The sequence below is a fragment of the Pseudophryne corroboree genome, chromosome 3 (assembly GCF_028390025.1).
Source record: "Pseudophryne corroboree isolate aPseCor3 chromosome 3, aPseCor3.hap2, whole genome shotgun sequence".
NCBI classification, from domain to species: domain Eukaryota; kingdom Metazoa; phylum Chordata; class Amphibia; order Anura; family Myobatrachidae; genus Pseudophryne; species Pseudophryne corroboree.
This window is the reverse complement of record NC_086446.1, coordinates 683,942,427-683,956,918: the sequence shown is the minus strand read 5'-3', so window position 1 is coordinate 683,956,918 and position 14,492 is coordinate 683,942,427. Positions and strand designations below refer to the sequence as shown.

The 14,492-nt window shown below is 49.3% G+C and overlaps 1 protein-coding gene and 1 long non-coding RNA gene across 4 annotated transcripts in view; one reads left to right on the top strand and one right to left on the bottom strand.

Moving 5' to 3' along the window:
• Positions 1 to 2,865, bottom strand: part of LOC135056599 (uncharacterized) — a 112,489-nt gene extending 109,624 nt beyond the window's left edge. The window contains exon 1 of the long non-coding RNA XR_010244023.1: positions 2,724 to 2,865. This is a non-coding gene — a long non-coding RNA (uncharacterized LOC135056599). The remainder of the gene's footprint in view (positions 1 to 2,723) is intronic.
• SFR1 (SWI5 dependent homologous recombination repair protein 1) overlaps positions 2,497 to 14,492 on the top strand; it is a 49,884-nt gene continuing 37,888 nt past the window's right edge. Inside the window, exons 1-2 of one of the 3 annotated variants that reach the window (XM_063961967.1) lie at positions 2,497 to 2,966; positions 9,496 to 9,610. In XM_063961967.1, the coding sequence (XP_063818037.1) occupies positions 2,809 to 2,966; positions 9,496 to 9,610 (273 nt within the window). In that variant the 5' untranslated portion in view covers positions 2,497 to 2,808. Of the gene's footprint in view, positions 2,967 to 3,034; positions 3,151 to 9,495; positions 9,611 to 14,492 lie in introns of those variants that run through there. The other 2 variants (XM_063961966.1, XM_063961968.1) reach the window with 2 other exon arrangements.

Here is a 14,492-nt window from a genome sequence, read left to right as displayed (position 1 = left end):
AGGCCTTTTGCCCGCTTGCCCTTATGGGGACGAAAGGACTAAGTTTGAAAAGACGGTGTCTTTTTCTGCTGAGAGGTGACCTGGGGTAAAAAGGTGGATTTTCCAGCCGTTGCCGTGGCCACCAGGTCCGATAGACCGACCCCAAATAACTCCTCCCCTTTATACGGCAATACTTCCATATGTCGTTTGGAATCCGCATCACCTGACCACTGTCGTGTCCATAACGCTCTTCTGGCAGAAATGGACATCGCACTCACTCTAGATGCCAGGGTGCAAATATCCCTCTGTGCATCTCGCATATATAGTAATGCATCCTTTAAATGCTCTATAGTTAATAATATACTGTCCCTATCCAGGGTATCAATATTTTCAGTCAGGGAATCCGACCAAGCTACTCCAGCGCTGCACATCCAGGCTGAGGCGATTGCTGGTCGCAGTATAACACCAGTATGTGTGTATATACCTTTTAGGATATTTTCCAGCCTTCTATCAGCTGGTTCCTTAAGGGCGGCCGTATCGGGAGACGGTAACGCCACTTGTTTTGATAAGCGTGTGAGCGCCTTATCTACCCTAGGAGGTGTTTCCCAACGTGCCCTAACCTCTGGCGGGAAAGGGTATAGTGCCAATAATTTATTAGAAATCAGCAGTTTTTTATCGGGGGAAAACCACGCTTTATCACACACCTCATTTAATTCATCTGATTCAGGAAAAACTACTGGTAGTTTTTTCACACCCCACATAATACCCTTTTTTGTGGTACTTGTTGTGTCAGAAATATTCAATGCCTCCTTCATTGCCGTGATCATGTAACGTGTGGCCCTACTGGACATTACGTTTGTCTCCTCACCGTCGACACTGGATTCAGTATCCGTGTCTGGATCTGTGTCGACCATCTGAGGTAACGGGCGTTTTAGCGCCCCTGACGGTGTCTGAGACGCCTGAACAGGCACTAATTGATTTGCCGGCTGTCTCATGTCGTCAACAGTTTTTTGCAAAGTGCTGACATTGTCACGTAATTCTTTAAATACGACCATCCAGTCAGGTGTCGACTCCCTAGGGGGTGACATCACCAACACAGGCAATTGCTCTGCTTCCACATCATTTTCCTCCTCATACATGTCGACACAATCGTACCGACACCCAGCACACACACAGGGAATGCTCTGAAGGAGGACAGGACCCCACAAGCCCTTTGGGGAGACAGAGGGAGAGTTTGCCAGCACACACCAGAGCGCTATATATATACAGGGATAACCTTATGTAAGTGTTTCTCCCTTTATAGCTGCTGTTTTATATTAGCTGCCAATAGTGCCCCCCCTCTCTTGTTTTACCCTGATTCTTGTAGCAGGACTGCAGGGGAGAGTCAGGGAGCCGTCCTTCCAGCGGAGCTGTGAAAGAAAATGGCGCTTGTGTGCTGAGGAGAAAGGCTCCGCCCCCTTCACGGCGGCCTTTTCTCCCTCTTTTTTTAGGAAAACTGGCAGGGGTTAAATGCATCCATATAGCCCAGGAGCTATATGTGATGCATTTCTTTAGCCATATAAGGTTTTTATAGTGTTTTATTGCGTCTCAGGGCGCTCCCCCCCAGCGCCCTGCACCCTCAGTGACCGGAGTGTGAAGTGTGCTGAGAGCAATGGCGCACAGCTGCAGTGCTGTGCGCTACCTTATCTGAAGACAGGAACGTCTTCTGCCGCCGATTTCTCCGGACCTCTTCGCTCTTCTGGCTCTGTAAGGGGGCCGGCGGCGCGGCTCCGGGACCCATCCAGGCTGAACCTGTGATCGTCCCTCTGGAGCTAATGTCCAGTAGCCAAGAAGCCCAATCCACTCTGCACGCAGGTGAGTTCGCTTCTTCTCCCCTTAGTCCCACGATGCAGTGAGCCTGTTGCCAGCAGGACTCACTGAAAATAAAAAACCTATTTAAACTTTTACTTCTAAGCAGCTCAGGAGAGCCACCTAGCATGCACCCTTCTCGTTCGGGCACAAAAATCTAACTGAGGCTTGGAGGAGGGTCATAGGGGGAGGAGCCAGTGCACACCAGCTAGTCTAAAGCTTTTACTTTTGTGCCCAGTCTCCTGCGGAGCCGCTATTCCCCATGGTCCTTACGGAAGTCCCAGCATCCACTAGGACGTCAGAGAAAAACCTATACTTAAACTTTTACTAAGCAGCTCAGGAGAGCCACCTAGTGAGCACCCTTCTCGTTCGGGCACAAAAATCTAACTGAGGCTTGGAGGAGGGTCATAGGGGGAGGAGCCAGTGCACACCAGGTAGTCCTAAAGCTTTTACTTTTGTGCCCAGTCTCCTGCGGAGCCGCTATTCCCCATGGTCCTTACGGAGTCCCCAGCATCCACTAGGACGTCAGAGAAAGAAGTGATAAGTGTAAGGTGATAATGCACCGCCAATCAACTCCTGTCATTTTTCAAATCCGTAATGATTGGCTGGTGCATTATCACCTTGCACTTATCACTTCTTTATCCCATCTCCAGGCTTACTACATCTGCCCAGAGAATTTTGGCCCTCCTGGAATGGGTGTGTTGGGATGGTTGCAGTTGGACATTGCAGTGCAGTTTCTATAGCAACCCTGTGATTCTAGCGTCCCTCTGTCGGTGGTACTAACTGTATACTGCCCCTCACGTCCTTGTTGTTATAGGAAGCACAGTCATATACATCTGGAGTGACTCCCGTTAGCAACGTGGCAGCGACACAAACTGGAGCAGCAGCAGCCTCACCTTAAGGGTAGATGCTAACCAACCCTCACTTAAGGTTAGGTAACTGAGCTGACAGACACATACACAGTCACAGAGCAGCACGGTGATGTATCTGAAACATCGCCCCGTTCTGTCAGTCTCACAGTGTCTCATCTCGCGAGAATTGCGGTTGGCGCCGGTGGCTTCTGTGCGCGGATTGGTCGGATCTCTGAGAAGTGGAAGGCGAAGCTGGTGCTGGTTCGGTGACTGGTGGTCTGCTGCTAGGTAACCACAGAGAGCGGGAACCATTCTGTAGGACCACACTGATGTAATAGTCCGCTATACAAGCCTCTGTTCTATGAAGCTTCTAGAGGGAACCATAGGGAGATGGGCGTTGCTGTATCCGTACGAGGGGTGCATGTGGCATTGGGCAGTATCGCTATAGAGGGGCTGCGGCGATCTGACCTAGGTCAGTAGCAGCACTGGGCATAACATGGGGCAGTTTCACTATGGGGGGAGGACACTTGTCATGTGGCATTATCAATTAGTAAGTCAATCAGGGGTAGATGTATTACCCTGGAGAAGGCATAGGGAAGTGGTAAACCAGTGATATGTGCAAGGTGATAAACACACCAGCCAATCAGATACTAACTGTTAATTTACATATTGGAGCTGATTGGCTGGTGCCTTTATCACCTTGCACATATCACTAGTTTATCACTTCTTTACGCCTTCTCCAGGTTAATACATCTGCCCCTCAATGCAGTGGGGAAGGGGGCGTGATATGGAGCAGTAACCAATACTGAGGGGCACTACTACATATACGTGGGTTGGGGGGGGAGTGGATATGTTATAGAACAGTCTCCATACAGCAGGTATGATATAAAGCAGTATCCCTCCCTATAGAGGGGTGTATCCATATAGAGGGGGTATGATATGCTGTAGTATCCATATAGTGGGGGCATGGTATGGGGCAATATCCTTATATTGGGGGGGTATGATTTGGGAGAATGTCAATGCAGAGGGGAGGGGGGCATCATCTGGGGCAATAACAGCACAGGGGGTTAAATCTTAGTACATAAGGTACATATACAAACTGATTTATAAAATTTACTTTGGTTAGCGTACCCCATGTTCTAAATTTCTCTAACGTCCTAGTGGATGCTGGGAACTCCGAAAGGACCATGGGAATAGCGGGCTCCGAAGGAGGCTGGGCACTCTAGAAAGATTTAGGACTACCTGGTGTGCACTGGCTCCTCCCACTATGACCCTCCTCCAAGCCTCAGTTAGATTTTGTGCCCGGCCGAGGTTGGATGCACACTAGGGGCTCTCCTGAGCTCTTAGAAGAAAGATAGTCTTAGATTTATTATTTTCAGTGAGACCTGCTGGCAACAGGCTCACTGCAGCGAGGGACTAAGGGGAGAAGAAGCGAACTCGCCTGCTTGCAGCCGGATTGGGCTTCTTAGGCTACTGGACACCATTAGCTCCAGAGGGATCAACCGCAGGCCCAGCCTTGATGTTCGGTCCCGGAGCCGCGCCGCCGTCCCCCTTACAGAGCCAGAAGCAAGAAGATGGTCCGGAAAATCGGCGGCATGAAGACATCAGTCTTCACCAAGGTAGCGCACAGCACTGCAGCTGTGCGCCATTGCTCCTCTCACACTTCACACTCCGGTCACTGAGGGTGCAGGGCGCTGGGGGGGGGGCGCCCTGAGGCAGCAATAAAAACACCTTGGCTGGCAAAAATACCTCAATATATAGCCCCAGGGGCTATATATGAGGTAAATACCCCTGCCAGATTCCATAAAAAAGCGGGAGAATAGGCCGCGGAAAAGGGGCGGAGCTATCTCCCTCAGCACACTGGGCGCCATTTTCCCTCACAGTTCCGCTGGAAGGAAGCTCCCTGGCTCCCCCCTGCAGACTACTCTACAGAAAAGGGTAAAAAAGAGAGAGGGGGGGCATTTAATTTGGCGCAGTATGTAGTTATATTAAAAAGCAGCTATAAGGGACATAACTCAGTTAGTCCCTGCCTTATATAGCGCTCTGGTGTGTGCTGGCATACTCTCACTCTGTCCCCCCAAAGGGCTTTTGTGGGTCCTGTCCTCTATATAGAGCATTCCCTGTGTGTGTGGAGTGTGTCGGTACGGCTGTGTCGACATGTTTGATGAGGATAATGAGGTGGAGGCGGAGCAGATGCCTTTAGAAGGGATGTCACCCCCTGGGGGGCAGACACCTGAGTGGATGTGCTTATGGAAAGAAATGAGTGCACGTATAGACTCATTACATAAGAAATTTGACGACATGCCGACTGCGGGACAGCCGAGTTCTCAGCTCGTGCCTGTCCAGGTGTCTCAAAAGTCATCAGGGGCTCTGAAACGCCCGCTATCTCAGATGGCACAAGTAGATGTCGACACGGATACTGACACCAGTGTCGACGACGATGAGTCAAATTTAATGCCCATTAAGGCCATTCACTGCATGATTGAGGCAATGAAAGAGGTGTTAAATATTTCTGATTTACATCCAGGTACCACAAAAAAGGGTATTATGTTTGGGGAGAAAAAACTACCTGTAGTTTTTCCCCCGTCAGATGAATTAAATGAAGTGTGTGAAGAAGCGTGGGCTTCCCCTGATAAGAAATTGGTAATTCCTAAGAAGGTACTAATGGCGTTCCCTTTCCCGCCAGAGGATAGGTTACGTTGGGAAACACCTCCTAGGGTGGATAAAGCGCTCACACATTTGTCTAAAAAGGTGGCACTACCGTCTCAGGATACGGCCGCCCTTAAGGAACCTGCTGATAGAAAGCAGGAGGCGATCCTGAAGTCTGTATATACACACTCAGGCATTATACTTAGACCAGCTATTGCGTCAGCATGGATGTGCAGTGCTGCCGCTGCGTGGTCGGAAAAACTGTCAGAAAATATTGACACACTAGACAGAGACACGATTCTGCTAACAATTGACCATATCAAAGACTCAGTCTTATATATGAGAGATGCACAGAGGGAAGTCTGCCGGCTGGCATCTAAAATAAGTGCATTGTCCATCTGCTAGGAGATGCTTATGGACTCGCCAGTGGACTGGAGATGCAGATTCCAAAAGGCACATGGAAGTTTTGCCTTATAAGGGGGAGGAATTATTTGGGGATGGTCTCTCCGACCTAGTTTCCACAGCAACGTCTGGGAAGTCAGCATTTTTACCCCATGTCCCCTCACAGCCTAAGAAGGCGCCATTTTATCAGTCCTTTCGGACCCAGAAAAACAAGCGGGGAAAAGGAGGGTCTTTTCTCTAGAGGTAGGGGAAAAAGGCTGCAACAAACAGCAGGTTCCCAGGAGCAAAAGTCCTCCCCCGCTTCCTCTTCCAAGTCCGCCGCATGACGGTGGGGCTCCACAGGCGGAGCCAGGTACGGTGGGGGCCCGCCTCATGAATTTCAGCGATCAGTGGGCTCGCTCACAGGTGGATCCCTGGATCCTTCAAATAGTATCTCAGGGGTACAAGCTGGAATTCGAGGCGACTCCACCCCACCGGTTCCTAAAATCTGCCCTGCCGATTGCTCCCTCAGGCAGGGAGGCGGTGATAGCTGCGATTCACAAGCTGTATTCCCAGCAGGTGATAATCAAGGTACCCCTACTTCAACAAGGCCGGGGTTACTATTCCACACTATTTGTGGTGCCGAAACCGGACGGTTCGGTGAGACCCATTTTAAATTTGAAATCCTTGAACACATACATAAAAAAATTCAAGTTCAAGATGGAATCGCTCAGGGCGGTTATTGCAAGCCTGGAGGAGGGGGATTACATGGTATCCCTGGACATCAAGGATGCTTACCTGCATGTCCCCATTTACCATCCTCACCAGGAGTACCTCAGATTTGTGGTACAGGATTGCCATTACCAATTCCAGACTCTGCCGTTTGGACTCTCCACGGCACCGAGGGTATTTACCAAGGTTATGGCGGAAATGATGATACTCCTTCGAAAAAAGGGAGTTTTAATTATCCCATACTTGGACGATCTCCTAATAAAGGCACGATCCAAGGAACAGTTGTTAGTGGGAGTGGCACTATCTCAGGAAGTGCTGCGCCAGCACGGCTGGATTCTGAATATCCCAAAGTCACAGCTGGTCCCGACGACACGTCTAATGTTCCTGGGAATGATTCTGGACACAGTCCAGAAAAAAGTGTTTCTCCCGGAGGAGAAAGCCAGGGAGTTGTCTTCTCTAGTCAGAGACCTCCTAAAACCAAAACAGGTATCGGTGCATCACTGCACGCGGGTCCTGGGAAAGATGGTAGCTTCTTACGAAGCAATTCCATTCGGCAGATTCCATGCCAGGATTTTTCAGTGGAACCTGTTGGACAAGTGGTCCGGATCGCATCTTCAGATGCATCGCTTGATAACCCTGTCCCCAAGAACCAGGGTGTCTCTTCTGTGGTGGCTGCAGAGTGCTCATCTTTTGGAGGGCCGCAGATTCGGCATACAGGACTGGGTCCTGGTGACCACGGATGCCAGCCTACGAGGCTGGGGGGCAGTCACAAAGGGAAGAAACTTCCAAGGACTATGGTCAAGTCAGGAGACTTCCCTTCACATAAATATTCTGGAACTAAGGGCCATTTACAATGCCCTAAGTCAAGCAAAATCCCTGCTCCTACACCAGCCGGTGCTGATCCAGTCAGACAACATCACGGCAGTCGCCCATGTGAATCGACAGGGCGGCACAAGAAGCAGGATGGCAATGGCAGAAGCCACAAGGATTCTCCGATGGGCGGAAAATCATGTACTAGCACTGTCAGCAGTGTTCATCCCGGGAGTGGACAACTGGGAAGCAGACTTTCTCAGCAGGCACGACCTCCACCCGGGAGAGTGGGGACTTCATCCAGAAGTCTTCCAAATGATTGTAAATCAGTGGGGTCGTCCACAGGTGGACATGATGGCGTCCCGCCTAAACAAAAAACTAGAGAGGTATTGCGCCAGGTCAAGAGACCCTCAGGCGATAGCTGTGGACGCTCTAGTGACACCGTGGGTGTACCAGTCAGTTTATGTGTTCCCTCCTCTACCTCTCATACCAAAGGTATTGAGAATAATAAGAAAGCGAGGTGTAAACACAATTCTCGTGGTTCCGGATTGGCCAAGAAGAGCGTGGTACCCGGAACTTCAAGAGATGATCTCAGAGGACCCGTGGTCTCTGCCGCTCAGACAAGACCTGCTACAGCAGGGGCCCTGTCTGTTCCAAGACTTACCGCGGCTGCGTTTGACGGCATGGCGGTTGAACGCCGGATCCTGAAGGAAAAGGGCATTCCGGAGGAAGTCATTCCTACGCTTATTAAAGCTAGGAAAGAGGTTACAGCAAATCATTATCACCGCATATGGCGGAAGTATGTTGCATGGTGTGAGGCCGAAAAGGCCCCAACAGAGGAATTTCAACTAGGTCGTTTTCTGCATTTCCTGCAAGCAGGAGTGAATATGGGCCTAAAACTAGGCTCCATTAAAGTACAGATCTCGGCTCTGTCGATTTTCTTTCAAAAAGAACTAGCTTCAGTACCTGAAGTTCAGACGTTTGTGAAAGGAGTGCTGCATATTCAGCCCCCATTTGTGCCTCCTGTGGCACCTTGGGATCTCAACGTGATGTTGAGTTTCTTAAAATCACATTGGTTTGAGTCACTAAAAACCGTGGATCTGAAATATCTCACATGGAAAGTGGTCATGTTATTGGCCTTGGCTTCAGCCAGGCGAGTGTCAGAATTGGCGGCTTTATCATGTAAAAGCCCTTATCTGATTTTCCATATGGATAGGGCAGAATTGAGGACTCGTCCCCAATTTCTCCCTAAGGTGGTGTCAGCGTTTCACCTGAACCAGCCTATTGTGGTGCCTGCGGCTACTAGGGATTTGGAGGACTCCAAGTTGCTAGACGTTGTCAGGGCCCTGAAAATATATGTTTCCAGGACGGCTGGAGTCAGAAAATCTGACTTGCTGTTTATCCTGTAGGCACCCAACAAGCTGGGTGCTCCTGCTTCTAAGCAGTCTATTGCTCGCTGGATTTGTAGTACAATTCAGCTTGCACATTCTGTGGCAGGCCTGCCACAGCCAAAATCTGTAAATGCCCATTCCACAATGAAGGTGGGCTCATCTTGGGCGGCTGCCCGAGGGGTCTCAGCTTTACAACTTTGCCGAGCAGCTACTTGGTCAGGGGCAAACACGTTTGCAAAATTCTACAAATTTGATACCCTGGCTGAGGAGGACCTGGAGTTCTCTCATTCGGTGCTGCAGAGTCATCCGCACTCTCCCGCCCGTTTGGGAGCTTTGGTATAATCCCCATGGTCCTTACGGAGTTCCCAGCATCCACTAGGACGTCAGAGAAAATAAGAATTACTCACCGGTAATTCTATTTCTCGTAGTCCGTAGTGGATGCTGGGCGCCCATCCCAAGTGCGGATTGTCTGCAATACTTGTAAATAGTTATTGTTAACTAAAGGGTTATTGTTGAGTCATCTGTTGAGAGGCTCAGTTGTTTTCATACTGTCAAACTGGATATAGTATCACGAGTTGTACGGTGTGATTGGTGTGGCTGGTAAGAGTCTTACCCGGGATTCTAAATCCTTCCTTATTATGTCAGCTCGTCCGGGCACAGTGTCCTAACTGAGGCTTGGAGGAGGGTCATAGTGGGAGGAGCCAGTGCACACCAGGTAGTCATAAATCTTTCTAGAGTGCCCAGCCTCCTTCGGAGCCCGCTATTCCCCATGGTCCTTACGGAGTTCCCAGCATCCACTACGGACTACGAGAAATAGAATTACCGGTGAGTAAATTCTTATTTTTTTTTGACAGGAGAGCTTCGATCAAAACAGCAATGGAGACTCCTTCCATGTGCTCTCCATCACTTACCAATTCCAAGAAGCATTTTGGATCCCCAGAGCCGCAAAGCAGCACATCTGTTAAACAGGTAAGAATGAAGTCTTGTTTCTGCCTTGCATGACATTTGTCCAATGGACTTAGCAGCAGTTTCTGTGTACCTACCAGAAACAGCTGAGCTGGAATGTGTCCAGTGTTTGCCCAGGTATTGCTGCTTTCTCAAATCAACTTACTGTGGCGCTACCACACCATTAAGATATTTTAGAATCCTGCATGCTACCCTATTGCCGGTTCATACTGCCCATTAACATGTTAAAACACAGACTAGCAATTCAGCTTATGCCCAAAATAGCAGTGGTATAAAATACAACTTTACTTGAGCTGTGGCCACAACAAGCGGCATAAGGGATAAAATGGAGCTGTTGCACATTCTCAGATAAGACAGTTTGGCTCTATTGCCGCATCTAACATCTTACCGTGATTACGGGTTCTGTTTATGTCTGCAGGTTTACATACAGTGCACTTTCTAGAAGACAGACTGTAGTTAAGCGCTAATATTGCTCTCTTCATGAGGTGGTCACACTTGCTGTAAAATCAAGTATTTGGAACCCCTCCTCTAGAAACCCTGCATTTGCCCCTGCATTAGTTAAATTTTTCGGGATACATAAAGGACCTTATTACTCTAATAGTGTCAGTATCACTGTTCATTATATTTTATTTTTCTCTTACGTCCTATTGGATGCTGGGGTCCACATTTAGTACCATGGTGTATAGACGGGTCCCTTGGGAGCCATGGGCACTTTAAGAGTTTAATAGTGTGGGCTGGCTCATCCCTCTATGTCCCTGCTACCAGACTCAGTTTAGAAAATGTGCCCGGTGGAGCCGGTCACAGCTAGGAGAGCTCATAGGAGTTTTTCTAGTTTTATTGTTTTTTTTTAAGATGTTAGGTACAGGGAGGCTGCTGGCAACAGCCCCCCTGCTTCGTGGGACATAGGGGAGGAATAGGAACCAACTCTAGAAGTTAATGGTTCTCTATCTCTGCTGACAGGACACTGACCTCCTGAGGGTGCTGATCGCAAGCCCACGAGGCGACCGCTCACTCCCGCAGCATGGCCGCCACCCCCTAAGAGAGCCAGAAGATAGAGTTGTGAGTGCCACGCCGGCGACCCGGGAAGCGGGCCGCCGGTGGGAATGCCGGCACAAGGGTAGGAGCGCAGCCCTGACAGGCTGCGCTCTGGAGGGCTCAGCGGCACTTGGTGTACAGTGCTGTGAGGGGCGTCCTGGGCCAGCGCAACATACCCTACACTGGTCACATATGCTAACAGGAGCTAATCCCGCTGTTAGCAGCAAAATCACCTCGGGCCAGTATAATCTGTGAAAGCGGGAAGACGCACCATTACAGGGGCTTCTCAGAGCGGATCCAGCACTGACCAGCACCATTTTCTCCCTGCAGATCACACTGAAGAGATGCTGACAGGGAGCGCTGCCCTCCACATAACTCCAGCATACCTCTGAGGTACCAGGATGTTATAGACAGGGGGGAGAGTGTTATCGTAGCTGTTTAATACTATTAAGGTTATTCAGTTCAGCGCCGGACGTTTTCTTGTATTAACTGCCTACTGGGGCGCTGTGTGGCTGGCTCCATATACACTGTGACTCTCTGAAGGTACTGTGGGGAAAACTGTGTGCATTTTCCTGTGTGTGTGTGTGTGTGTGTGTGTGTTTATATATCTCGCATAAGCATGTCTGAAGAACTCTGTATCTTGTGCTGCACAGTGTATCTTCTCCCGAAGAGTCTATTACATGTACTCAGGAATGCCAGGTTCTTTCTCAGCTTTCTGAATCCGAACCCCCATGGGTGGATTCTATTAGGGGCATGATATCCCAGATCTCATCTCGGATTGCTCAAAATGAGACTGAAACGCAGGTTTTAAGAAGGTCTGTTGAGGTTTTGTCGTATTCAGCTCCTACTACCTCATCTAAAGCCCCATTATATACCCAAAGAAGCGTGCTCTTGCCCAGATAATGCAAGCTGACACGGATACCGACTCTGATACAGGGTACGGTGATGGGGATATGCAGGGGGGTGATACTTCCCTTGCCAAGGGGATGCAACTCATGATTGAGGCTATTAGGGACATTTTACACATTACTCATAAGGTACCTGAGCAGGTAGAGGAGGCTTACTTTACAGACAATAAGAAAATTTCTCTTTCTCTATCGTCCTAGTGGATGCTGGGGTTCCTGAAAGGACCATGGGGAATAGCGGCTCCGCAGGAGACAGGGCACAAAAAGTAAAGCTTTACGATCAGGTGGTGTGTACTGGCTCCTCCCCCTATGACCCTCCTCCAAGCCTCAGTTAGATTTTTGTGCCCGGCCGAGAAGGGTGCAATCTAGGTGGCTCTCCTAAAGAGCTGCTTAGAAAAGTTTAGCTTAGGTTTTTTATTTTACAGTGAGTCCTGCTGGCAACAGGATCACTGCAACGAGGGACTTAGGGGAGAAGAAGTGAACTCACCTGCGTGCAGGATGGATTGGCTTCTTGGCTACTGGACATCAGCTCCAGAGGGACGATCACAGGTACAGCCTGGATGGTCACCGGAGCCTTGCCGCCGGCCCCCTTGCAGATGCTGAAGTAAGCAGAGGTCCAGAATCGGCGGCAGAAGACTCCTCAGTCTTCTAAAGGTAGCGCACAGCACTGCAGCTGTGCGCCATTTTCCTCTCAGCACACTTCACACGGCAGTCACTGAGGGTGCAGGGCGCTGGGAGGGGGGCGCCCTGGGAGGCAAATGAAAACCTATTTTGGCTAAAAATACCTCACATATAGCCTCCGGAGGCTATATGGAGATATTTAACCCCTGCCAGAATCCGTTAAGAGCGGGAGACGAGGCCGCCGAAAAAGGGGCGGGGCCTATCTCCTCAGCACACAGCGCCATTTTCCCTCACAGAAAGGCTGGAGGGAAGGCTCCCAGGCTCTCCCCTGCACTGCACTACAGAAACAGGGTTAAAACAGAGAGGGGGGGCACTAATTTGGCGTTAGAAATATATAAAAAAGATGCTATAAGGGAAAACACTTATATAAGGTTGTCCCTATATAATTATAGCGTTTTTGGTGTGTGCTGGCAAACTCTCCCTCTGTCTCTCCAAAGGGCTAGTGGGTCCTGTCCTCTATCAGAGCATTCCCTGTGTGTGTGCTGTGTGTCGGTACGTGTGTGTCGACATGTATGAGGACGATGTTGGTGAGGAGGCGGAGCAATTGCCTGTAATGGTGATGTCACTCTCTAGGGAGTCGACACCGGAATGGATGGCTTATTTAGGGAATTACGTGATAATGTCAACACGCTGCAAGGTCGGTTGACGACATGAGACGGCCGACAAACAATTAGTACCGGTCCAGACGTCTCAAAAACACCGTCAGGGGTTTTAAAACGCCCGTTTACTTTAGTCGGTCGACACAGACACAGACAGGGACACTGAATCCAGTGTCGACGGTGAATAAACAAACGTATTCCTTATTAGGGCCACACGTTAAAGGCAATGAAGGAGGTGTTACATATTTCTGATACTACAAGTACCACAAAAGAGGGTATTATGTGGGATGTGAAAAAACTACCGTAGTTTTTCCTGAATCAGATAAATTAAATAAAGTGTGTGATGATGCGTGGGTTCCCCCCGATAGAAAATTATGGGCGGTATACCCTTTCCCGCCAGAAGTTAGGGCGCGTTGGGAAACACCCCTTAGGGTGGATAAGGCGCTCACACGCTTATCAAAACAAGTGGCGGTACCGTCTATAGATAGGGCCGTCCTCACGGACCAGCTGACAGGAGGCTGGAAAATATCATAAAAAGTATATACACACATACTGGTGTTATACTGCGACCAGCGATCGCCTCAGCCTGGATGTGCAGAGCTGGGGTGGCTTGGTCGGATTCCCTGACTAAAAATATTGATACCCTTGACAGGGACAGTATTTTATTGACTATAGAGCATTTAAAGGATGCATTTCTATATATGCGAGATGCACAGAGGGATATTTGCACTCTGGCATCAAGAGTAAATGCGATGTCCATATCTGCCAGAAGATGTTATGGACACGACAGTGGTCAGGTGATGCAGATTCCAAACGGCACAAAGGTGTATTGCCGTATAAAGGAAGAGGAGTTATTTGGGGTCGGTCCATCGGACCTGGTGGCCACGGCAACTGCTGGAAAATCCACCGTTTTTACCCTAAGTCACATCTCTGCAGAAAAAGACACCGTCTTTTCAGCCTCAGTCCTTTCGTCCCTATAAGATCATATCTGCCCAGGGATAGAGGAAAGGGAAGAAGACTGCAGCAGGCAGCCCATTCCCAGGAACAGAAGCGTTCCACCGCTTCTGACAAGTTCTCAGCATGGCGCTGAGACTGTACAGGACCCCTGGATCCTACAAGTAGTATCCCAGGGGTACAGATTGGAATGTCGAGACGTTTCCCCTTCGCAGGCTCCTGAAGTCTGCTTTACCAAGGTCTCCCTCCGACAAGGAGGCAGTATGGGAAAAAATTCACAAGCTGTATTCCCAGCAGGTGATAATTAAATTACCCCTCCTACTACAAGAAAAGGGGTATTATTCCACACTATATTGTGGTACTGAAGCCAGAAGGCTAGGTGAGACTTATTCTAAAAAAATTTTTGAACACTTACAAAGGTTCAAATCAAGATGGAGTCACTCAGAGCAGTGATAACGAACCAGGAAGAAGGGGACTATATAGTGTCCCGGGACATCAGGGATGCTTACCTCTATGTCCCAAATTTGCCCTTCTCACTAAGGGTACCTCAGGTTCGTGGTGCAGAACTGTCACTATCAGTTTCAGACGCTGCCGTTTGGATTGTCCACGGCACCCCGGGTCTTTACCAAGGTAATGGCCGAAATGATGATTCTTCTTCGAAGAAAAGGCGTCTTAATTATCCCTTACTTGGACGATCTCCTGATAAGGGCA